Below are 25311 nucleotides of genomic sequence, written 5' to 3' on the forward strand. Positions count from 1 at the left end.
TGCTTCCTATCAGGTAAGAGTTAAACTAGTCAGTGAATCATCATAATGTATTACTGGAGTGTATATTTTCTATGAAGGAAAAAGTTTCGTTGAGCCAAACGCGTGTATACCCACACACAGACACGTGATAACCACTATTTAGTGTTGGCATTAATACAGTCCACAAAATTTTAAAGTCTGTGTTCATGCCCCCTCATTATCACACCGTCTGGCATATTGTAGGCACGAGATATAATTCGTGAAACGAATTATTGAATGTCTTAACTGCAATATGATAGCACATGTCCATGTTGGAAAAAAGAGAACTTGACATGGTGGGGGCACCCACCTCAAATTAAATTTTATAAAGAAAAAAGTACAGTTCCCTTATTGTCTTTTTATCTCTCCTTCCCTGCACAGGGAATAAGGATGAGCAGACATGAGTTGTAAGCCTTTCTCTCTGAGAAGGCTCTAGACAAAATTAGGTTTCCACTGAAGATTGGAACTGATTTGGCAAGAATGAGGGTCGGGAGCAGATAAAGGAAAGTCCCAGATAATAAGATTCATATTTTCCTTTATCATTTCCCAATAATCTGGAGGCACCGAGACCGCATCAGAACTAACAAAAAGGAAAGAAAATTAAAATTGATGTGAGAAATCTCAATCATGCTCCTTGCTTTTTTCCACTTTCAGAGACACGTCTGAAGTGCCTGAGAGAATAGCAGCCATGACCTTCCAATTTCCTAGGCCAAGTTTGGTCCTGTATATTCACTTCTGGCATGGCCAGTCACCTGGAGTTGTGACCTTTGTTGATGCAAATCTAACAGAGGAAGGAACCTAATTATTGCTGCCCATCTACACAAAATGCAAAGCAACGCAGGTGTCCTTCCATACCATAGAGTCTTAGACTGAAAGTCAGGAGCCACATATGTTATGGGCCAGTGGTTTGTCAGAAAAAGAAAACTATATTAACATTTAACATAACGAACCGGTAAAGCCTTGGAGGAAAGCTTTGAATTTATCCTTGTTACATTAAAGATGTACCAGCCGACACACTGCAAGAATTCTAAAAATGTGCTTATTTGATGCTTCTGTAAATACTCATGTGAGTTTAAGTCCGCTGTCACAGTTCCTCCTGGGGCAATTCTACCTGGGGCAATTCCTGGCAAAAATACATATGTCACAAATGTCTTCCGTGTTAAAGTTGTCTGAATCAAAGGATGATGTACATAAGTTTTGCAGCCACAGAAACAGAAAAGCTCTAAGTTTTTCAAGTGAGACAGGAAAACTGTGCATTCATTCCCAAATTGTAACTTTATCTTTTCATAGAAACTTCTCAAGGTTGTCATGCATCGTGTACTTTATTAAATCTTTTTTTTTATTTTTTAAGTTTATTTATTTATTTTGAGAGAGACAGTGTGAGTGGGGCACGGACAGAGAGAGAGAAAGGGAGAAAGAGAACGCCAAGCAGACTCCTCACTGTCAGCGCAGAGCTCAATGCATGACCTGAGCCAAAACCAAGAGTCAGGTGCTTCACTGACTGAGACACCCAGGCACCCCTTAAATCATTTTATGAGTTCTCCTGATTAGTGATCAGAATTGTTAAGCAAGCCACACAAAGATGTATCTTTTTTCCTGGAGTGTGCTAAATAATAGACTCAGATGTTGGCCAAAAACAGGTAAACATATCTGACCTTAACAAGGCATTCGTGAGCATTATATTTAGATCAACACTAAGTAGGACATGTCCACAGCAAGATTCTGCCAGATAAGACAACTGGCTGATTTCAAAGGGAAGAATTGATTTCGATAGGTAGATGGTCATACAAAAGAGAAAGGTGATCTCACTGAGAATGTGTGAAATAGTTGAAAAATAATATGGGTTACCCCAGCAACTCTCTCTGAGGGACTGCAAAAAACGACAAGGAAGCTATTAACAGGGAAGACTGACCTCAGGCCTTGGAAAGTAAGTTCCTCCAAGAATCTGTGAGGGAGCTAAAAAAGAAGGAGGAAATTGTAAATCTGGTCAGCTGAGTATTTTCTAGAAATAATTATTTCTTAAACAGCAAAAGAAAGTGCCAAAGCGATTTTTGTTTCGGAAATTACAAATGCCAAAGAAAAATTGCATGTGAAGGTGTTAAGGCAGGGAAGACTTAATTCAAGACTATTGCAATGCAGTCAAGACTATTACACGAGAGAAGGGAGATTGAACTCAACTCCCTGGAAGGCAGGAGGGTTTTTAAATGCCAGAGTGAGCTAGTAGCGAGATACTGCTAAAGTCCTAAAGATTATTCGTGGGGAAGGTGATCAGTTGTGTTTGCCAGTTGTCCCAATTAGGAAGTTAAGCTTCTACCCTCCACAGAGACTGGGAGATCTGCTCCAATGATTACATTTCAAAGGTTTGGTTCCCAGGTCCTTAAGAAAGGTATTTCTGGGATGTAAAACTGTCGAGAGGCTAGGAGATTACTTCTCAAAGGGGCAGACAGAGAATTTACAATGAAAAGTTTTCTAAAGTAAATGCTCTGAGAAAAGGAGCTCAGGGGCTTAGAGTCAGGAAGAAGCCTGTCTGTCTGAAATTTAGTCAGGCTCAGGGAAATGTTAAGGCATCTTAGCCTTACAAAGGCCAAAGAACAAAGGACATAGCGAACAGAGAACAATAATTGATAAAACAACTGGTAAGAAATTTAGGCAAATTCAGGTGATTACAGCACGTATGCATTAAACATCTACTCTGAGCTCATAACCACAGGCCTCAGAAGCAAAAAGAAATGGCAAAGAAATGAAATTAAGGATAGCGTGGACTCACATATAAGCAAAAAAAGACTAGCCTTGTATTAGAAAAAAAAAAAAAAAAGCAAAACGAAACACTAACTCTGTGGCCACCAACTTCGATTAAAGAAATTCTAGACAGGTTGCCCTTAACCAAAAATTCCCTTCACTATAATGCCCTAATTATCAGTTTATTTGGTACCTTAGATTAAAACTAAAAAAGACTAGTTAAATGTAAATGTCATCCTCACCTTGGCTTTTCAGCCATCAAATAAGTTTATCAGCTCAAATAAGTTTATCAGATTGGCTTTTAGCAGAATAAATTGTTCTTGGAATTAAATCACCTTCTCTGTTTTTCTGCTCTCAGAGGACATCACTCGGCCTTATATGACACTTACTTATGAACTTGTCAGTCATTGTTGTGAATGCTTCCTAAGGTAGCTTAAGGAAGGTAAACCATAGACCTCTACCTTCAAATCCATTCTCTTTAGATGCTGAATAAATGTTGGTTTAAAAGCCTACAGGGCACAGGATAGGTAGGTTTTAATCAGAGGAGAGTGATTGGAAGACATTCCTTCAGAATAAGGAAGGCTATCTAACAGGATAAGGAAGGGCCTGAGGAGAAATCACAATGATACCACTGGCCTCTGCACAGAGGAGGGATGGAAAATCAAAGGGAGGCAAGTGTAGGTACTTGGAAAACACCCGAATCCTTCAAAGGCAGATAGTTCTTCAGGAAGTGGACTACAAGTCAGCACGTGGCTAATGGGAATGGAACCTACAGCATGGTTTTGCAATGCACACTGTGACTTTTAGGAAAATTGATTTCAAAAATTGAAAACAACGACACGAATGAGCCCACTGCTGTGAGCCCACCACACACACACCCCACTATAGGCCATGGTGGGTACAGGGACTATTTCCACTTGCTTCTTCATTTCTCTTGCTCTTCAGCCTCTTTAAGATGTTAATACCATGGGTCACCATCCTGGAAATACTCTCTGATGTCACCACCCAAGTCTGGTCTCCTGCTGTTTTTGACCACTGCCGTTCTCTTTTTCTGTCTCTTAGCAGATCCCAGACACCCTGAAGCCAGATCATACCAAAGCTTTGTTCTTGAACAATTCCCTCCATATACAATTTTACTTTCTCTCAAGGCTTCACCTTTATTGTCATGGCTCCCAAGTTTCAAGGAGTCCTTCAAAACCACATCCATGTTCTCCTGAACCACCTTATCCAGAATAGTCAGCATATAAAGTCAGCATCCCTCCAGCCTTGCTTCCTCACTGTCAAGTCTTCTACTAATGAAACAGCTTGAGGTGGGCTCACCATTTATTCCACTAACAGTGCCCATGGCTGTATGCAGAGTCTTCTCTTAGAAGAATATTCCCAGTCTTGGCCCAGTTAAGACAAATTGCTACATTTTATGTTAGTTGGTAATTCTGAGAATGTATTCCATAGTCAGGAGTTCCATATCTGTATCTCCAACTGCCACTGATATCTCCACTTGGACATCCACAAGCATCTCAATCCATGTAAGCCCAAAACTGAACTCTTCATTCACGCACCTGCAAACCTATGCCTCCTGTTTGTACCTTGGCTCAGAGAGGGCCTCCCCACCCCCACTAAGTGTCCTAAGAGAGAAATTTGACCATTATCCTTGACCCCCTAACTCCTTTACCTCTCTCTCACTCTCTCTCTACTTCACATACACACAACACACACACACACACACACACACACACACACACACACAATCAGCAAGCATGGAAGAGTTCAGACATGGAATCTTCATAGGCTTCATCTTTATTCTGTAAATATTTGTTGAGCAAATTTGAAAAATGAATGAGATATTTAATCATCTTAATGACTTTATAAAAGGCTTTATAATGAGCTATCAAAACATGAAAGGCAAGATATACTTTAATTGTGTGAAACTCTTTAGAATGTAATAAAACTAGGGGCACCTGGGTGGTTCAGTCGATTAAGTGTCAGACTTCAGCTCAGGTCATGATCTCATGGTTCATGGGTTCAAGCCCCACGTCGGGCTCTTGCCGACAGCTCAGAGCCTAGAGTCTGCTTCAGATTCTGTCTCCCTCACTCTCTGCCCTTCCCCCACTCACACTGTGTCTGTCTCTCAAAAAAAAATTACAAAAATTTTAAAAATTATTAGAATGTAATAAAACTAAAGCCAAGAAGTAGGTAAGACAGGTTGGTTGGTTGGTTGGTTGGATACATAGATAGATGGACGAATGGAGGGAAAGAATGTAAGAGGTAGGAGGAAGGAAGAGAGGGAGAGAAGGAGGAAAGGAAGGACAGGGAGGAAGAGCAGAGAAAAATCTTGAAAGGAAGAACAAAATAAAGGAAAAACAGGATTTGTAGGAGATAACAGTGTGATCAATCAGAATTTCTTAACTGCATCTTTGTTTTTGTCTTTATCACTTTCTTCCAAGTATGACGTGGATATGAGAGATTGGAAGACAAGATACAAGAGCATCAAATTGCCTTAAGTGGGTTAGCTTTAAATGTTCATTATGAAAAGTTTCAAATATATAAAGAAGTGGAGACAGTAATATTCATCTCTGCCCTTAATTATTTAGCCCCAGTCCCTTCTGTATAATTATGAAGCAAATCTAAGGTATTATTTAAATGAGTTGAATCTGCATGTTTTAAAGAATTATATCCCAGTGATACAATAATACAGGGAAAAATAATCATCCATTTTTTTCAGAAATAATGAGACCATTGCAAAAAAATTAAAAATAGGGAAATGCTATACTCATTTTTTATTAAGAAGGAAGAATATGGATTCCTGAGAGTCTAGGGTATGAACTTGTAGGTTTTATGATAAGATGGATTCATTTTCAGGTCATGGAAAAAATATAGTGCTAATCCTAGACATTTCAACATGCTAAGAACAAGGATTGCTCTATTGACTTCTTTATGCATTTATTCAAATTCTATCTTTTTTATAAAGGAATTAAGTCAGCTAATTTCCCTTTTTAATAAGGCTCCTAGACTGCTAGCTCAGGAAAACACTATAGCATAAAAATGAACCTTAATTCAACAAGATACTGACAAAGTCTCTTATGTTGTGCATGTGTTGGAGATGTGAGTCAGTTTGCCATACAATTAGGTTGATTTATAGGTGGTGTTGTGACCATATCTGCAGGAATAAGCAATGGGTCAATCAACTTGGAAGGCAGCCTCTAGTAGCATACTAGAAGAGTCTATGTGTGGCCCTCTTCAGGTGCTTGGTTTTAACCAATAACTTGGACACAGAAGACCTGCAACTACTCCCAAGGCAAACTACAAACTTATAGACTTTCAAGAAGAGACTACCCATGTAAAACTGAATTAAGTTTCTGGTTTATTGGGGGTGGGACAAATAAATATTTTAAATAAGGGGGATAAGCAGAGCAAGAGCCTGTGCAGCATGTCTCAGCTCAGCATTTTTGGGTCCCAGAATCCAGATGGATCCTGTGGTTGCCACTTACATGGTCTGTGCAAGGTGCATCCCCTTTGAACTTCAGCCAGGAGGAACTTACACAAATAGGAAACATCAAGAGACCCTCAGACCCCTTCCTGATTCTTGAACAAAAAGAGGGTCAGTTAAGTCCACATCATGATAGGGCAGGGGAGAACAGTCAGTGCACTCCCATCCCTAAGCATCATCAATACTACATGTAGGAGAGGTGCACCTTTGCCAAATTGCCCCTAGAGCCTCTATGAGAGGGAGATGCAGAGGAGCTAGTATTTCTGTCCTCAGAGGATAAAGTTTTGCTGGAACTAAGACATTTAATTGTCTGCTGCATCACAGCTCTTTTATACCTGCGGATTATCATTATTCTTAAAGAACTCACGCAACTAATCTATGTCCCTAATGTCTTCTTTTAAAGGATTATTTTCAGATATTGAGACTCTCTTGACTGTTGAGCCAAGCTCAGCATCAGTAAAAGTACATCCTCATCAGGGGAAAAGGCAGATTTAGTGTTCAGGTATTTCTGATAGTCTGTCTGTCTCTGGTTATCCAGAACCCTAGAGAATTAAGTTTCTAAATGAGCCTCTCAGATTTACAGAGGACACAAAACTGGGAAGGCCCTTGGAAATGCCAGTGGCAAAATCAAAATTTTTAAAACTATCAGAACAATTACAAGCATGAGATAAAAATTAAAAGAAACTAACCAGATAAACATGAAGTCCTATCTTCAGCCTCCAAATAAGCATTTAAGTAGAAAATAGAAAAGATGTGATCATATGTAAATACATATGATGTGTTTCAGCTTTTTAATGAAAAGAACTAGAGGAACGAGCCATTTATTTTTTAAAATTGCATTCGTGGGGTGCCTGGGTGGCTCAGTCAGTTGAGCGTCCCAGCTCTTGATTTTGGCTCAGGTCATGAACCCGAGGTCTTGGGATCGAGCCCAACATCAGGCTCCGTGTTGAGCATGGAGCCTGCTTAAAATTCTCTCTCTCTCTGTCTGTCTGTCTCTCCCTCCTTCTGCCCCCTCTCCCATTTTCTCTCTCTCTCTCTCTGTAAAATAAAAAAAAAATTAATTGCATTCATAATTGTCCCTATCAAAACTGGTCATGATTGCTTTCTATATATTCTATACAGAGGAGGCAAATTTGGGTTAATTTTGTATATCTCACTTCAATGAGATATGAGCCATCCATAGAGCAGAAGGACCAGAATGGATGAAGGTCTCAAAACTGTCTGATGATAATAGAGAATAATGATAGCAACATCCACGTATTGAAGCCCTATTGTAGGCCTCACTCTGTGATAGGCATTGTGCTTGCAATGGTTATGGAGTTGAACCACTCCAATGTCAAAAGGTCAAGAGGTTATGTCCCCCCCCCCCCCACTCCTCAACGGCAGGGGCTTTTCTACATAGCCTTCAGATGGTAAGGAAGATGCTAATCAAGGTGCTTCCCAATGTGTGAGAAATAAATTATCAAGTGGCTAGAAGCAAAGCTTCTGTGTCTCCAGAAGGGAAATCACATCAAGTGGATTGAACTTATGAGGAGGCAAATTAAAGCTCAAATATAAAAAAGAAATTTCTATCACTTATTGTTGCTAAGGAAATGTACAGGAAACCTTTTTAGGAGTCCCACCTGCTAGTAGGTGCTCACTATATACAAGCTTCAGAGGTTACCAGCTGGTAAAGCTGATGCTGTTATCTCCATATACATGAAGAAATCAGAGACCAAGTAAAAACTTGTCAAAGTTCACATAACTGGGAAATGACAGATTAAGGTTTACTGACTCTAAAGCTCATTTATTTTCACAAGTGATAATCATTCCTGTCATTGGAAATAATCTTCTATGGCCATTGTCTACCTGTCCCTAAACGGAGAACATTCTCCGTTTAGGAGAATTCCTGCACTGGGTGAGGGTTAAGCCCTCTCTCTTTGGTTCTTCAGGAACTCAGTATCAATGAGCCTGTTTGTCAAGTAATAAACTCTCATAAGAATGAATGTTTAATGATCTGCCTCATAAAACTATAAAGCAATAGGAGTATTGGTATCATTTGTGAATGAATCTAAAGAGATCAGTTTGAATCAAGGGAATGTTGATGCTCTCAGTGCAGGACACATGCTAATTCATCCCGAGTTTGATTAGAAAAGCACTTAATTGGCCTCCCAATATAATTACTTCTAGGCCAGCTCATTTACTTGCTGCCCTATTATATTTTGAAGCATTCATGTAGCACTTTTACTGGTGAAGTTCAATATATGTCAAAAATAGCTCTCTGCCTTTATATCTGTTATGAACCATAAACAGGGCTTAACGAATGCCAAATATTGAGAAGCAGAAAAGAACAGACATTTGTTGAAAGTCTGCTTTGTCTTAGACACAGTCTAGAGATGAGCCCATTCAGAGAAGGGTGGGAGGATCACCAGGATCTCTGGTGTGAATGGGACAAAGAGCCCATCTGCAGGGCATTGTGTGGAGACTCGCCCAAGCCGGGCAGAGGTCCTGGGTAGAGGGTGGTGGGAAATACCGTTGGGTAGGTGGCATGGGAAGAGCTTGGATTCTGAGCAGAACATTCAGACCTGGTGCTGTGAGCATCAGAAACCATGCTGGATTCTTGAGAGGAAGAGTAGAATGAGGGAAGTAGTTGAAGAATATGGGGAACACGTACTTTCATGTTAGAGAGGAAATGGAAGCTCCGGTATAAAAAAGAGTAGTGGTTGTTTTTAGAAAGTCTCCTGTGAGGTTGACAGGCAGGTTTGCAGGATAGACCCTAGTAATACTAATGAATACTTACACAGCTCGAACTACGTGCCAGGCAGTGCCCTCTGTGCTTAATTATAGTCACTCATGTATCCTCATAATTCTGTAAAATAATTAGTAGTAGTATCATCACCCCCATCTTCCAGATGAGAAAACTGAGGTTTCTAAAAGCAATTAGTCACACAGCAAAGAGGCCCAGCTTTCAGCAAGTACTCACCTCACAGCCGTATTCTGATGACCAATCACCGCGCATCTAAAATGGTTATTGGATGATAGTGCTGTCATCTTGCTGGTTAAGTCACAGCTTGACTAGATTGTTCTCAGAAGCGGCAGACACCGCAGGGCTGAGGCTGTGTTCCTTGGCCCACAAACATGGTTGACAACCTCATCTCCCGTGTTGGATACTTGTGTTCTTTTCCCCTAGTATTTGAGGGGTGTGAGGCCAGACCTTTTCAAGTCTTAAAGTCGTGTTTGTGTTCTAATAAAAGTGAAAATCAAATGAAGTGAATGGGTTATATCTGCAGTTGCTTTCTTTGTAAATATTATAAATCCCTTTCCACACACATGGCATACCATATGTGTACGTTTCTCCCCCCCACCAGGGGCTCAAGATCTGGACCGTATCCGACTCTCCACCTACAGAACAGCATGCAAGCTTAGGTTTGTGCAGAAGAAATGCAACTGTAAGTATGCCAGTTGTTTGGACTAATTACCCTCATGAATCCTACCGTTTACATTTGTTATAGTTTATTAAAACTGTTTTTCTCCTAAGTGTTGATAAAAAAAATATGTTTACACAACAATAAAAAGAGTACTGTGATACGCAGAAGGTAGAGAGACTATTCGTAAGTAATTCTGAAGGCTGAATTGCTCTTAACTGCTGAAGTATTGAAATGGATAAGCCTCTAGATGGGTCCAACTTCCTGTCCTTGGAATGGTTTAAATCTGGGTGGATATTTTTCTTCTCTTCCGTAGCCTTGGTAGTGTCGATGCTGTGCCATCAAAATGGCTTCCAAGAACTTTATAAAATATCGAATATGAAGTCCTCTTTGTATTTGTGTGTCCTTTGCAAGTATAGGAGAATGTTTACAAGCTCCTGGAACACATAGAATTTTCTTTGTGAAGCTACAAAATTAGCACTTTGTTTCAGAGTATTGACTACATTTGCCTACATCAGACAACAGGAAGAGAAGAGGCAGTAACATTTTAAGAAACAAAGGGACTTGCTTCATCTTTTTGCCAAATTTTAAAATGTCAGCGGCCAGCTAGATCACTAATCACAGCGAGCCCTTTACATCTTCTGCTGCACCGTCGCTTCCATCATATCACACCCCATCCATTTTCTGTTGGAGAGAAAAATGGCCTCATATTTCCTGTACATTAACTTACTCTTTTCTTTTTGTAAACTGTCTGCTATAAAAATTAATAACTGTTCTTATTTTCTAATTAGTATTGAATGGATTAGAAATATGAAAACCATAATGTTCCCCTGAGTACATACACAGTTTTGAATAAGTGGCCCAGGGATTACGAACATTGAACGTAGAAACCAGCCGTTTCCACACCTCTACCCTCCCCGAGTCTCCAGCAGGTGTTTCTTGGGGGCCCTGGGCAGGCCAGCCCCAGCCCCAGGCTTCCTGGCTTACAGCAAATCGTTACTAATGGCGTGGGCAATGTGTATTTGGTCTTCAAGTTGCTTGCCTACAGCTTATTCCTCAGCCTCAGTGGCTGGACACGGGGCTGAAGTTTGGGGCAGGATGACAAAGAAGTAAAAACAGATCAGCAAAATATCGAAGACATGTTTGACTCCTTTCAGGAAGCTAAACCAATAAAAAAAAAAAAGTGGAGAGGCAATGAGAAGAACACTGCACACTACAGATGGAGGAAGGAATTTGTGGATGCCCTTGCAGCCCTGGGCACTGATGAGTCTATAAAAGGTCTTTTGAGGACAAGGAAGAGGCTCACATTAAAGAAAAGCTTTTCTCCCCCCACCTCCCCAACCCCACCACCCATATTAAAACACAAGGAAAAATCTCCATGTTTTCGGCAATGAAAAAGTGATAGAATCCTCCCACGTGATTTCCTCATTACCACTCAATGGTCCTTAAAATAGAAGGGTGAGGAGAAGGAGCAGGGACAAGAATTCTGTCCTCAGAGCTTTGCCAAGCAGAGTTTCCTCAGGTCTTTCAGCAGAGACGGGAAATTGCAAAAAGGTATTACAAAATCATAGAGGTGAACGAAAAAGTAAGTAATAAAGAGAAGGAAGGAAAGAAGGAAGGAAGGGAGGAAGGAAGGAAGGAAGGTGGGGGAGGGAAGGAGGGAGGGAGAGGGGGATGGGAGGGAGGGAGAGAGAGAAGAAAAAAAGAATCAGTGATTTGACAACCACCCCTGCAGCCAACATCACAAAGGCCCTAACTGGCTCCTGCCACCCCGGGGTGACATTGCTTTCCTGCTGCTCTCAGGTCATGGCCCTTTCTCATTCCTGGGGCATCTCCTTTTCCTCTTCCTATTCTTTTCTGGTCTTCATCCTTATCCTGCATCCAGCATCATGTCATTGTCACATTGATCTCGGGGAAAACAGTGCTAGTCCATCCCTGGGTGGAAATAGAACTTTCATACCTGCCCAGTTGACTCTCAGTGCACCCATTCATTTACCTTTTAATTTAGAAAGCTTATAACGAGCTCCTCCTGTGTGTTCAGCACCATGCTTAGGTGCCCGGGATGAAGCAAGGTGAGTAAGACACGCTCTCTGCCTTAAAGTTGCCCCAAGTCTAACTGGGTGGATGGAATTTTAAACAGACTCCTAACGCAGTGTGGAAGTGTAATGGTAGGGATATGTGTGCAGTGTTGTGGGAGCACCAGGGAAGCAGTGCCCTACCTGGGTGTGAGGGCCAGTAAGAGGAGTTCCCTGCAGAGGGAGACATCTAGCCTGATTCTTAAAGAGTTAGTGGACATTACACAGGGAAGTGTTATGCCTGACAAACTTCATCTATTTTAAGATGAGGAAAAAATTACGTTCTATACAAACTATACAAAACTAAGGCTTAAGGAAGAGAAATGAGCAGGTTTTGGATGCTAAATGAAGCTGCTTTATAAAATCATTTCCACCTTGAGCAGAAGCGTTACATGCACATACAATATGTGTTTGCTGAGTTTTCCTTCCTGACAATAAATATAACAGTCGTGATCTTGAGGGGCTTGCAAAATGCTAATGCAGCTGAGTCTGTTTTATCTTAAAGGTAGAGCCTTCTTTTTAAGATAACCAGGACCTGATGCTTATGTGACATAATATCAGTCAATGTTGAACCTACCCCCCTTAGAGGAAGGTCATTTTTGTCTGCAATAAAACATAATCCACCATAAATAATTGTAGTTTGTAATGCAGTTTTACTCTACAATGAAAGCAATAAGAACAAAAAGTCCAGGTAGTGTGTTTGTAAGTACATTGCTTTATTGGAAATTCTTACATAGCATTTACTTCGTAGAAATCAATGGACTTTAATGGAGAACAGGTTATTTTTCAGTCCAGACCTTATTTACAGGTAAAATTGATTTTGTATATTAACAAAACTAAACTTACAAGCTACATAATAGAGGTGAAAAACATAAAAACTGACACTTGTAAAGTCATCGCCTACAAAAAAACATTGTCTGGATATAGACTTTTAAGAGATTTGTTTTCTATCTGATTTCAGCTATCAGAAGGGTTAGTTAATTCCCTGTATTTCTGTCCCCACAGCCCTTGCCTACTCTCTTTATGGTTTCCCATATAGAGCACTGATTCCTATCACCACCATTCATGTTCATTCCCTTTAATACAATTCCTGATGGATGCTGAGAATAACTGGTTCCCAGGATTCTAAAAAGCCTCCATTATAAAAGGCTAGAAAACTGTAGCCTGTGCACTAAATGCAGCCCTAACTTTTGTATAGACTGTGAAATAGGAGTTTTTACAGATGAATATTTTTAATAATTTTAGAATAGGGAATGCTACTTATAATCCCTGTTAAGCAAAATGTTATCCCTCCCCACAAAAATTCCAGTCTTCTCATTGGCAGACAAGCATTAAAAAAAAATCACACTCCATTATTATATTTTTAATTTCATCATTGTATAAATTTTTCTCTTATTATATATATGCCATCGTAAAATCTACATAATATTACTGTGTAATACAGTAGTGCCCCATTGTCCACACACACACAAAAGATATTTACCAACCTCTGTTATAAAAGAAAAATTGTGGGGCACCTGGGTGACTCAGTCGGTTGAGCAGCCGACTTTGGCTCAGATCATAATCTCACAGTTGATGAGTTCAAGCCCCACATCGGGCTCTGTGCTGACAGCTCAGAGCCTGGAGCTTGCTTCAGAGTCTGTGTCTCCCTCTCTCTCTGCCCCTCTACTGCTCGTGCTGTGTGTGTGTGTGTGTGTGTGCGTGGCTGTGTGTGTGTGTGTCTCAAAAAAAAACCATCAAAAAGAAAACAAAAATTGTGAGAAGCCATCTTTTCTGTTTTCTTTTTCTCCTTTTTCAAGTTTATTTATTTTTGAGAGAGACAGAGACAGCGTGAGCAGGGGAGGGGCAGAGAGAAAGGGAGAGAGAGAGAATCCTAAGCAGGCTCCACGCTAGCACAGAGCCCAATGCAGGGCTCAAACTCACAAACCATGAGATCATGACCTGAGCCAAAACCAAGAGCTGGACACTTAACTGACTGAGCCACCCAGGTGCCCTATCTTTTCTTTTTTCAAGCAGAAGATTCTTTATTCCTTCCACTTTCCTCCATGGGATCTATTTTTAAGTCAGCTTCTTTCCCTTACCCTTCATCTTTGCACACTGTCATACCCTCCCTCCCTGTGCCATGACTAGCACATTCCCTAATGGAACAAAGGAATTTGTACCCCTAAAAATTAGGTGGCAGCAAGTTGGCAATCTTATTTTCTAGGAGGAATAGGACTGAATGGAGAATATGCATACTATTCCTAATACTGCTTTCTAATCAACAGCCTTCTCTTTAACTTCTGGGTTTCCTAAGAACTTTCCACAAAAATATATACCCTATATGCCATGTAGGCATAAGGATGTGTGAAATGGCAACATTCTCAGCCTTTGTTTTAAACAAATAACTATTTTCTGCCAGAACATTATTTCCTCGGTCAGCGCTGACATGGTTAATGATCCAGATACCCTGTAATGTCAGCAGATCATTTTTCAGAAATTACTTTGGAGTCAATGGAACGCAGCCTTAAGTTCATGAACAATAAAAGAGAATGAGAGAAATAAATCAGAAATCTCAAATCCCTCCTGTTTAATAGTAGAAACAAAAGTACGGAGGCACTTTCCTTTAGTTCTTCTGGTCACAGTCTGAATTTTCCTTTTGTCACTCATATCAGCTAAAATTTAATTAAAGTTTCGCTTAAAAGGGAAAGAGGAAAGGTATATATTAGTATCTGAGCTTTCAGAGCTTCTCAAATGTCTTCCCTCTAATAAAAGAAACATTTTTATAAGTATTCTTCATCTGGTTATAATTTAAAGTTAGAACACATGCTTTGCCTTTAATAGCTCTAAATTTCTTTCAGGGTTTCTAGAACAACAACAACAACAACAACAAAAATGCAGACACCAGTTTGCATTTGTGAAATTAACCCATGTGAGTGCTATATATGTGGTGTGTCCTGAATAAATATTCTTCTATGAGTGAATGAGTATGCTTCACTAGATTCACTTTTCACCAGCCAACTGACTAGTCTTATGCTTCAGGAGTAGGCTTTACATATGTTTTTAGAAATAAATACTAATACCCCATTTGTTTTTCTTTGATTGGGTGTGCTAGCATATTCTTCCTCCCTGCCATATTCTTAAGTATGTGGGATTTTGGTGGCCTGTACCAGTTTTCTATCATTACATAACAAATTACCCCATACTTAGCAACTTAATACAACACACATTTATTATCTTACTCTTTCCACTTTCCGTAGGTCAGAAATCAAACACAGCCTAGGGTCTCACAGGGTCTGTGGCTCTCTTCTGAGTGAACTGGCTATTGGCAGAATTCATTTCCTTATGGTTGAAGGATTGAGGTCTCCACTCCTGTGGACAGTCAGCTGGGGACCATTCCCAGCAGGCTACAAGCCGCCTGCCTTCCCTGCCACGTGGCTCCATAGATGTTTGCTTCTACTTCAATGCTAGGTAGAGTGGGTCTCTCTGACTTCCTCCTCTGGGATCAGCCAGAGAAGACGCTCCTCTTTTACAAGACTTATGGGTGCGCCTGAGTGGCTCAGTCCATTAAGCGTCCGACTCTTGATTTCAGTTCAGGTGTTGATCTCCTGGTTCATGAGTTTGAGCCCCGCTTCGGGCTCTGCACTGACAACACAGAGCCTCTTTCAGATCCTGTGTCTCTCTCTCTCTCTATGCCCAGATCACACGATCTCATCTCTCTCTCTCTGTCTCTCTCTCTCTCTCTCTCTCTCTCTCTCTCAAAAATAACCATTAAAAATAATAATAAAAAAATAAAAGACTCAAGTGATTAGGTCAGGCTCACCCAGAAGATCTCCCTATCTTAAGGTCAACTGATTTGAGACCTTAATTACATCTTCAAAATCCCTTCACAGCAGTACCTGAATTAGCATTTGCTTAAACAATGGAGAAGGTATATCAACACTGAGGACCAGGAATCTTGTCCAGGGAGGTATGAAGAGGAAGGGGGCATCTTAGGGTTCTGCCTACCACACTGCCCAAGATCATGGACTTTTCTGCTTTCCAGGTAATGACATAGACAGCCTTGGGTGAAAAACCAAAGTTCAAAGTAAAATCTCAAGCAATAGGAACAGATCCCAAAAGAGGTATGTCTGAAGGCGAGAGATAGGACTCTTTCCTGTCAAAGAGTCACAAGGAAGAGCAGGAATGTTCAATTAGGGAAACAAGTGGCAGATGGCAAAACCTTGGAGCATAATGATCTGTGTTCCAAGTGATTTTGATACATATTTTCATTCTTGATGAAATTCTTTCTAGACACTTGTTTAGAATAAAGAGAAGGACATTGCGCTAGAATACTACATTCCTAAAAGTTCCCTGGGGCGAAGCTGGTGGGGACAGCAGAACATAAGACCATTCAAGATGCCTGTGTGATATGGCAGTGGAGAACCAGCCCCTCTCCAGGCACCCTGCACGGAGGAACCTGCCCCTTTCCAGGCACCCTGGATGAAGACCCAGCTTCTTTCCCGGCACCCTGGACCTATGGCAAAGTCATTTCCTCTTAACTAGAGCACACTTCTGGTAGACACAAAGCTATGCCTTTAAGGTTCTGGTGCATGTGATATGGGTCTAATTAAAGCAGCTTCTTCCCTTTCTGCTGCTTCTGCATTATACCAGGAAATCAGGACAACCGAACACTTTTGCACTAGCAGTTTAGGAAAGAACCTTATCTTTAAATGCCCCAGCCCATTGGGAAAGAGTGATGCGCGCACAGGAATGCCTTTCAAGCTTCCCAGGCCCATCCAGCAAGTAATGGCCTTCCCTTATGGTCTGCCAAGCTGTGTTCATGGGCACCTACTGGATCAGCCCAGAGCCAGTGAGCAATGAAGGGCCCCCCAGAGGGTGCTGTCCCACAGCCTGGCTCCCAGGACCTTGGGGGCTCTGGTAAACACTAAGATGAAACCAAAGACAGTCAGGAGGACAAGGATAGAATAGTGGCCACTCCCACATAACCGCACCTGTGATCCATGACAACTAAACCAAGGAGGTTGTGTTCACATTTTGTTGGTGTTACCAGCAGTCACTCATTTATTTACTCACCCAACAAATGTGGACTGAGGTGTACTGCATGCCAAGCATTATTCTAGACCATGGGGGGGGAAGTATGATAATATTCCTTAGTGTATAAATTAGTATTAGAAGAGTATTAGAAGAACCTCAAGTTTAGAATCTAATGATATGGTCTATTTTTTAGAAATCTTCAGATTTTGTGAGTATCAAATAGTAGATATGCTGTAAAACTTGGCTATGTAAGCTTATATCTAGCCTGTCAGCCCCCTGAGCAAACTGTCATTTTCTGAGGGAAAAAAAATTACTTATAAGTGTGGTGGTTAAAGAAATCAAGTATATCTGTAGCTCTTGAAATAAATTGTCTAGCTATTTTTGATCATTCATGGTGTTGGGCTACGAATTCCACTTCACCTCCTTTTTAATCAGGAACGGTAAGGTTCTGTTCATTCCGGATGAGGAGAGCATAGCATAAGAGATGTTAGGTGGATTCCCCTGAATAAACACCAGGTAAAATCATCTGAGAACTCAGCTTCTAACTTCCAAGTATTAGCCAAATGCCATGGTAAACAGAGAGCCTGTCCTGCAATGTTGGTCAAGTATATGGACCACTGAACCTGCTACAAAGCTAATAATGCATCAGCCCTGAGCAGCTTAGTTTCTCAAGAATAATAAACCTCACTGTAAGATCAAGTATAATACATTTTAATTCCCAAATCCAACACTGCTGAATAAGAAAGTGATGTCATATTGTGGGAAAGGGTAAGTGGACAAAAAGTTATGTTGACCACACAGAATCAGAATCTGTTTTTGAACATGGTCAGAATCACCATTTTCTTCTCATTTATTTTCTGAAAGGGTTCAACCAGTTATAGGGACTTGGCTAGAATCAGCGCATTAGCCCGTGTTTTCCGGAAAGCAGACTCCACAACAAGGCTTCTGTGGAAGCCTGCTCATTTGCCATTCCAGAGCAGAAGTGGAACGAGGGAAGAAAGCCAATAGACAATGCAGGAATTTCTAAGGAACCTTTTGAAAGGCCGCAGAACTCTCCAGCCAGGGGACACAAGGAGGAAGTACTAATCTAGCTGCTCTGTCCTGCATTGGTCAAGGGGGGCCTACAAGTGTTAATACCCCCATGCTTCTGGGTTACACTTGTGTGAGTGCTAGGCAGGTTCCAGGTGTTCCATTGAAGGTATGGAGCAAGGGCCTGAGGCCAGGTGCTGTCTGGTTGCAGCTGCCCTGAGCTGATCAAAGTCTGTGCCATGATGGTTCCTTCTGCAGGGGCTGGAGAAGAGGTGAGCCAAGGTTTTGAAAAGATACAAGAGAGGGGTCTGAAACATTGCCTCCTGTGTATCTTGGTTTTCTGTGTTGGACATTTCCTCATTAGTGTTTTATGCCTTTTAAAGATTTTTTTTCAAAAGATGCATTTCTCAGGGCACTTGGGTGGCTCAGTCGGTTAAGCGTCCGCCTTTGGCTCAAGTCATGATCTCGCAGTCCATCATTTCGAGCCCCACGTCAGTCTCTGTGCTGACAGTTCAGAGCCTAGAGCCTGCTTCAGATCCTGTCTCCCTCTCTCTCTGCCCCTCCCAATCTCTTTCTCTCTCTCTCTCTCAAAAGTAAATAAACATTAGGGGTGCCTGCGTGGCTCAGTCGGTTAAGCATCTGACCTTGGCTCAGATTGTGATCTCGTGGTTCATGAGTTCAAGCCCTGCATTGGGCTTTGTGCTCACAGCTTGGAGCCTGGAGCCTGCTTTGGATTCTGTGTGTCTCTGTCTCTCTCTCTCTCTCTCTCTCTCTCTCTCTGCTCCTCCCCTGCTTGCACTCCGTCTCTGTCTCTCTCTCAAAAACAAATAAACATTAAAAAAAAAAAACCTTTAAAAATAAATAAATAAATAAACATTAAAATATTTTTAAAAAATAAAATTAAATAAAAAATTTAAAAGGATACATTTCTCATGTTAATTTCATTCAAGATACCTGCAGACAATCTGTACTGCTGATTAGCCATCTAGAGATCTCTTCACCCCAAATGCTAACGTATCTCCCAGACAATTTTCCAAGCACTAGGAAACTGAATCATAACTATTTTCTGAATGGGTGAATCGAATGCATTTTCAATTTCTGTCCCATTTTTTACTCCTATTGCACAAAGACAATTAATTATATACTTAAATGGTACAGAGTGAGTGCAGAAAAAAGTGACACTTCCCTGCCGATTGCCCCTTACCTGCTCTTCTGTGTCCCTGTGCACTTTGTTAGTGTTCATCATGGCCGCATTGGCACATGATGCAGGGTCACTGAGAGCAACTGAGAGCTATAAAGAAGAAGACTGTTCCTCATGGTTGCCAGCCTTGTGGATGCTCTTTCTCTTGAAACGTGGCCTCTGGCATCTGAGATTCTGGCCATCTGTTCAAGTCATAGTGTGTAAGGAATAATGAAAGTCCTGTGCGAAGTCATGCTCAATGGGTCTCATTGAGCTTTCCTGACATGCTGCAGTAAAGGGAAAGCTTCTAGAGGTTATATGTAGGGTCTGGCAAACGGAGTAGACACTCTACCCCATTCCATTCACTAAGCATTAGTGAGCACCCAGTTTGAACAAGGCATTATGCAAGTAGCTCTGAGGAATACAAAGATGAACAAGACAGAGTACATGTCTTCAAGTTAGTATAATTTAGTGCTGTGGTTCTTAAACTTTTCTCCTCATGTATCTTTGGGAGAATTGATGAAAGCCACAGATCCTTTCCCCCAAAAGCATACATGACCCTAACCATAAAATTTAGTTCATCATTTCAGAGACCCTCCTCTCTTCCAAAGTTCAGTCAAAGGCTTATCAAAAAAAGGTGGAGATGGACACCTGGGCGGCTCAGTCAATTGAGCGTCCGACTCTTGATTTCAGCTCAGGTCATGATCTCCCAGTTCGTAAGTTCAAGCCCTGCATCAGGGCTTGTGTCTGACAGCGTGGAGCCTGCTTGGAATTCTTGCTCTCCCTCTCTCTCTCTTTTAAAATAAATAAATAAATATTTTTAAAAAGTGGAGGGAACAGCCTGTCCATTAATAACTGTGGGAAATTTAGTGTCGTGAATGATCTGATATATGACGTTATCCAGGAGCAACAAATGGGAGAGCATAGTTCCACATAAAGGTATTGGGGCCTCCTCGGGCACACATGTATGTAATGCTTTGAAAGACAGCCAAATGAAGAGTGCACCTGATGAAGAGTATAAAGCCAGTGCAAGAAAGCCAATGGCACATTCTGGAATTATAAGAAGCCCAACATGTCTGGGTCATAAGACTCTTGGAAAAAGCTGGAAATGAGTAGGAAATGAGGTTAAAGATTGGGAGACTGGAGTTCAAACATTGGTTTTCAAGCTTAGAAGCTTGGATTTTACTCGATAAGCAATGGAGACTGGCACAGCCAGAGCTGGGACTTATACCATTTCGTAGGGCAGATGGAAAAGGGCATACACTGGCGATGACTAAGTCTTACTGTAAAAATCTAAGTAGAAGGCAGTAAAAGCCCAAACTAGGGCACTACAATGTAGGGAATGCTAAAGGGACATCAAAGAAACAAACCGTGTAGTGAAGGCTAAAATGACTACCCAGAAAGGAGATAAGATACTAAATCTTCCTGCTTCTAAAGTTATTAAATATATTCCGAACAAAGTTAAACGCTGGCAGTGAGAAATTAGTTATTGTTCAGATCTTTCTTTTCATTTACTTTCTCTTATTATTTTTACAATCATTGGTACAATACTTTGGAAAATAATAGGCTTAATAAATGCTTGCTCAATTGAATTTAGTTAAATTTAATTTACAGTATGACAGCTATTGAGCCAACAATTATTATACCTCATTTTGAATAATGATGCTGGTCTACAAACACAATTTAAGGAAAAACTGAATACTTTTTCCTAATAGGCAGTAGATGTACTCCCAGGGCCTTTGAGGATTGGCATGATATCCTATCTGATTTTACACCAAAAATATGTTGTAGGCCTTTTCTTGAAGCCCTTTCTGTTCTATCATGCACCTTCCCCAGGAAACTAAAAGTAAAACTAAAATGCGATCTTTGTAAGCTATGATGATTCTCTCCAAGGATCCTTAGCAAAGAGTACCATCTTGGTGATAAAGGTATACCGTGGGAGCAAGGAAGATGTTGACTTTGGAAGCATAAAATAATTTGGTGAGCTACTCAAATGCTGTTCAGATTCGTATTTTAGAAAGATGCAGCTCATGGCTCATGAATGGAAATCAAATACAAAACTTGTCTTTTATTAACATTTTCTTTCCCAACTCCATGTTTGGTCAAGGTGGCTAATATCTTCAGTGTAATCACCTGAAAATGCATTTGTCGACCCTGGCAAAGCATGCAACTGAACTGAATTTCTCTTCCCTACTAGCTTTTTAAACACTATTTTGTCATGATCAAAGACCTGGTAGGACATAAAAATAAATTATTTATTTGAGAAAATCTTAACGACCGGCTAATTTGCACAAGGCTTTCTTGACCACAATTTTCCCGGGATTCTTGTGATACCTTTTATATGAATTCCCCTGGCTCAAGACATCCATTTCCTCTTCTTCCTGTCTCTTGTCTCGTTAAGTCATGCTCCCTTGCAGTGGTCCAAACATCCTTGCTCTTCAAAATCACCTAAGGAACAGCCAAAACCTGGGGATACCCTGGCCAAACTCCAGACCTGTGGAATCGGGGGCCACAGTTCGAGACGCACTCGCTGCTCCAAAGAGCACTTCTGATTTTCACCACTGGACTGGTTGGCTGTAGACAGGGATGGGAATTAGCTCACATTAGGTATTTTGAAAATGAAACTTAGTATGAAACTTCACGGGATGCAAATTCTCGATCTGTTTGCTCACTGAAAAATTAGACAAGTGTCAAATAATGAACAATAGGAAAGGTTACAAAGTGACAGACCCTGCTTCCCAGTACACTCAGCATGTAAACTCTACTGGCCCAGTCAGGTCAGTGCAAGACCTGGTTGCGCCTTCTTCCTTCATTGTTCTCTGCTCTCAGTCACTAGATCATCTTCTTCCCGGAGTATCCTCCCCAACTCATCTTTATGTGTCAGATCCTGCTGTGATTCAGAAACCAACTCGAGCCCTACCTCTTCCTCCTCTACACCTTTCCAAAGTTTCCAGCCTGCATAGCATCACTGTATTTTGAACTCCAGTAGTGTTTTGTTTTGTTTTGTTTTGTTTTTTAATCTGTTCTATGGATGTGGCCCTTTGATGACAGAGTGTCTCATCCTGATGTTCGGTTAGGCCATCTGAACATGTCTCTGCCCGTGGGAATTACAATCCCAGGCTCTCATATTTTGTTTAGTCCCCTCTAACATCAAGCATAATGTATCGTAGAATCTTTAAAATTACTGGTTGGATTTCATTTCTTTTCAAAATGTGATGGAATCTCATTTCTTGCTTCCTTTCCCAGCTCTGGATGTATAAGCATATGGCCGTCTCCCTCTGTATGTTAATGCCTGTATGTGCAATAGATGTATGATAAGTTAGTGACACGTTGACATACTCTTTTCTTCTCATGAGCTGAGGCTTTCTGAATTTCAAGATGAGTAGTTGATCTGGAAGTCAACTAAACTAGTCATCACTCTGGTACAGTCTCTTACAGATTTCTATCATCACACCCGTTAAGAGGAAAACAAACCTGAGGGGCACCTGGGTGGCTCAGTTAAGTGTCCAACTTCCGCTCAAGTCATGATCTCACGGCTCAGGAGTTTGAGCCCCACATTGGGCTCTGCGCTGACAGTTCAGAGCCTGGAGCCTGCTTTAGATTCTGTGTCTCCCTCTTTCTCTGCCTTTCTCCCACTAGCACTCTCTCTCTCTCTCTCTCTCTCAAAAATAAAGAAAACATTTAAAAAAAGAGAAAAACAAACCTGAAATTATAGAAGAAATCTTATATTAAGGGACAAACATCTTTATCACTGACAAAGTGGAGCAAAGAATTGAAAGACTTGGGAGGTTATAGTTTTATCGGATTATGAAAGTAAATGTTAATGCCTGTTTTCTCTCAAAAATAAGAATAATGCCTAAACTGTAGATGGTGCTTCAGAGTTTACTCTTTTCCATGTAATTTCTGTTGTGCCCCAGAACACCTATAAGAAAGTTTGATATTATTATTCCTGTTGTGCATGAAGAAACACTTGAATCCAAGTCCACGATCTCTAAGCCCATTTTTCTCTGTAAGAGAAACTAGATAGTTGTTGCCTACACCATGTTCCTTGCTGGGTCCCTCTGTTCTCCACCACCTGTAAGTTCTGTGTGCTCAGGGACCTGCCTGTCTTCTTGACTCTAATTCTAGAACGCAGAAGAATACTGAAACATAATAAGGGCTGAATAAATACTTATGAATGAAGTTGTTAGTCTCTCTAATGGAAGGCTAAGATAGAAGGCTGGTTTTCGCCTGGCCGAGACAATGAGTTTGAAGAGGAACCTGAAGTTGTTCCTGACACTCACAAGGGGACATGTTCTTCTCTCCACCTCCTCACACCCTGCCCATGTGGCAGTCTGACCCACATGGGAGGCTCCTTGAAAGCATTCTTACTTAAATCTAGTTGGCATTTCGAATACTGAGACTTGGCATGTGAGAGCTGTCCTAGGAAAAACTCAATGCTTCCGTGTGTGCTCCTCTTAGTGCTAAGGGCATCAGAATTTTATTGGAAAACTAAGTGAATGGATCTCCATAATGAATTCTCCTATAAGCCTACAAACATATTTTAATAATCCACTATGTGAATGAACACAGTTCGACACTTCAAACCTGCAGTATAACCTAATCGGAAAAAGCACCTGAACTCGGTTCTCCTAATCTACAGAGTGGTCACAATGGGAAATTCCTGCTGGGGAATTTTCCTGAAAGTCAGGAAACTTAGATCTGGGGAGGGAAGAATTGGTTTCAGGAGAAAGAACCTACCCCCTTTGCGATGGCGTTTGATGAGTAAGTCAACATCAGAATTCTCCCTGCTTGCACCTGCTTGTCTCAGAGATTGGAAACCGAATCCTAACAAAGCCTCAGACAACAGTTACCGTCACTTTAAGTAAGGTGGGTGGGGGTTGAGAGGGTATGTGCATGAGCGTACACATACACACATACACACCCCTGTCTACACACTAGAGGGTGTGTGTGTGTGTGTGTGTGTGTGTATATATATGTATCCCCAGTGGTATATCAACAGGTTATATCAATTCCCAGCATAACTGCAATTTACTTTTCTCCCAGGCAAGAAAGCACATCATGATGCAATGAGTGACCTTCTTATAGAAGTGAATCACACCCCCTCTAAAACAATGTATATATACATGATTATATAAATCATTCTTTTTTGAGAGAGAGAGAGAGAGAGAGAGAGAGAGAGATTGTGTGTGTGTGTGTTTGTGTGTGTGTGTGTGTGTGTGTGTGTGTGTGTGTGTGTGTGAACCAGGGAGAGGGGTGGACGGAGAGAGAGAATCCCAAGCAGGCTCCATGCTCAGCGCAGTGCCCAACACGGGGCTCTATCCCACGACCCTGGGATCATGACCTGAGCCAAAATCAAGACCCAGACATTCAAGTGACTGAGCCACCCAGGCACCCCATAAATCATTCTTAAACTGCATAAGTTAACTTATAGTTATCAGCTCCTTGTAACACACTTCACAACCTATGAGAACGTAGCAGGCTGTCTTAATGCCAAAGGACAGAGAACCACTGACTGTCAGCATGCCTGTCATACTTAAACTGCCTGGGGATGTTAAAATGCAGTTTCTGGTTCTGGGGTGGGGGCCTAAGATTCTGCATTTCTAATAAGCCTAATGCCTTGTGACTCCAAGTATGGTCCTGGACCAGCTGAGGCAGCACCAGGGAGCTATTTTACAACCTTGTAGGTGATTCCAGTGTGCAGCCATTGTTAAAAGCCACTACACCAAAAGGACCGGAGTTAAGTGGCTATGATTGTTTGTTGACCTTCCCCAGCTGGAAGCCCTTTGAAAGCCGCCTAAAGGTTTCTAAATCTGTGATTATCAGAATCACCTGGAGAGCTTTAGGAACCGCTTTTCCCACCTTCCTAAATTTTGAAATCAGTAAGTGGTATAATGTGGGCTTGGGAATTTTGAGATCGCTACATGCTTTAAAAAAAAAAAAAAAAAAAAAGTGCCGTGCTTAGATTCACTGACCTGGACCCAATCTCTGTGATGTGGTCCAGGTAAGGCCAGCCCTGGACTAAATAATGAAACAGACTACATCCTAAAGTTGGTTTTTTTTTTTATATTCCTACACTTTCTGTACACTCTCTTCCATCTTTTCCCCTATTTATATGATTCTCCTACTTCTAATAAAGTTTATGACATCAGTCATTTCTACCTAGATACAAATGAGTTTGGTATTTTTGCACTTTTCCCAGAGATACTTGGATTTAAGTCATTGCTAACAGTGAGCTAAAGAGTTCTTTTCTGGGGTGCCTGGGTGGCTCGGTCAGTTAGGCCTCCAACTTCAGCTCAGGTCATGATCTCATGGCTAGTGAGTTCGAGCCCGGCATTGGGCTGTGTGCTGACCACTCAGAGC

The 25311-nt window shown here is 41.2% G+C and overlaps 1 protein-coding gene across 24 annotated transcripts in view; it reads left to right on the forward strand.

Moving 5' to 3' along the window:
* Positions 1-25311, forward strand: part of DTNA (dystrobrevin alpha) — a 354664-nt gene that overhangs the window by 227994 nt on the left and 101359 nt on the right. For all 24 annotated transcript variants that reach the window (XM_042961697.1, XM_042961704.1, XM_007090764.3 and 21 more), the window contains one exon: positions 9592-9672. In XM_042961697.1, the coding sequence (XP_042817631.1) occupies positions 9592-9672 (81 nt within the window). The remainder of the gene's footprint in view (positions 1-9591; positions 9673-25311) is intronic.

This window comes from Panthera tigris, chromosome D3 (assembly GCF_018350195.1).
Source record: "Panthera tigris isolate Pti1 chromosome D3, P.tigris_Pti1_mat1.1, whole genome shotgun sequence".
Classification (NCBI taxonomy): Eukaryota; Metazoa; Chordata; class Mammalia; order Carnivora; family Felidae; genus Panthera; species Panthera tigris.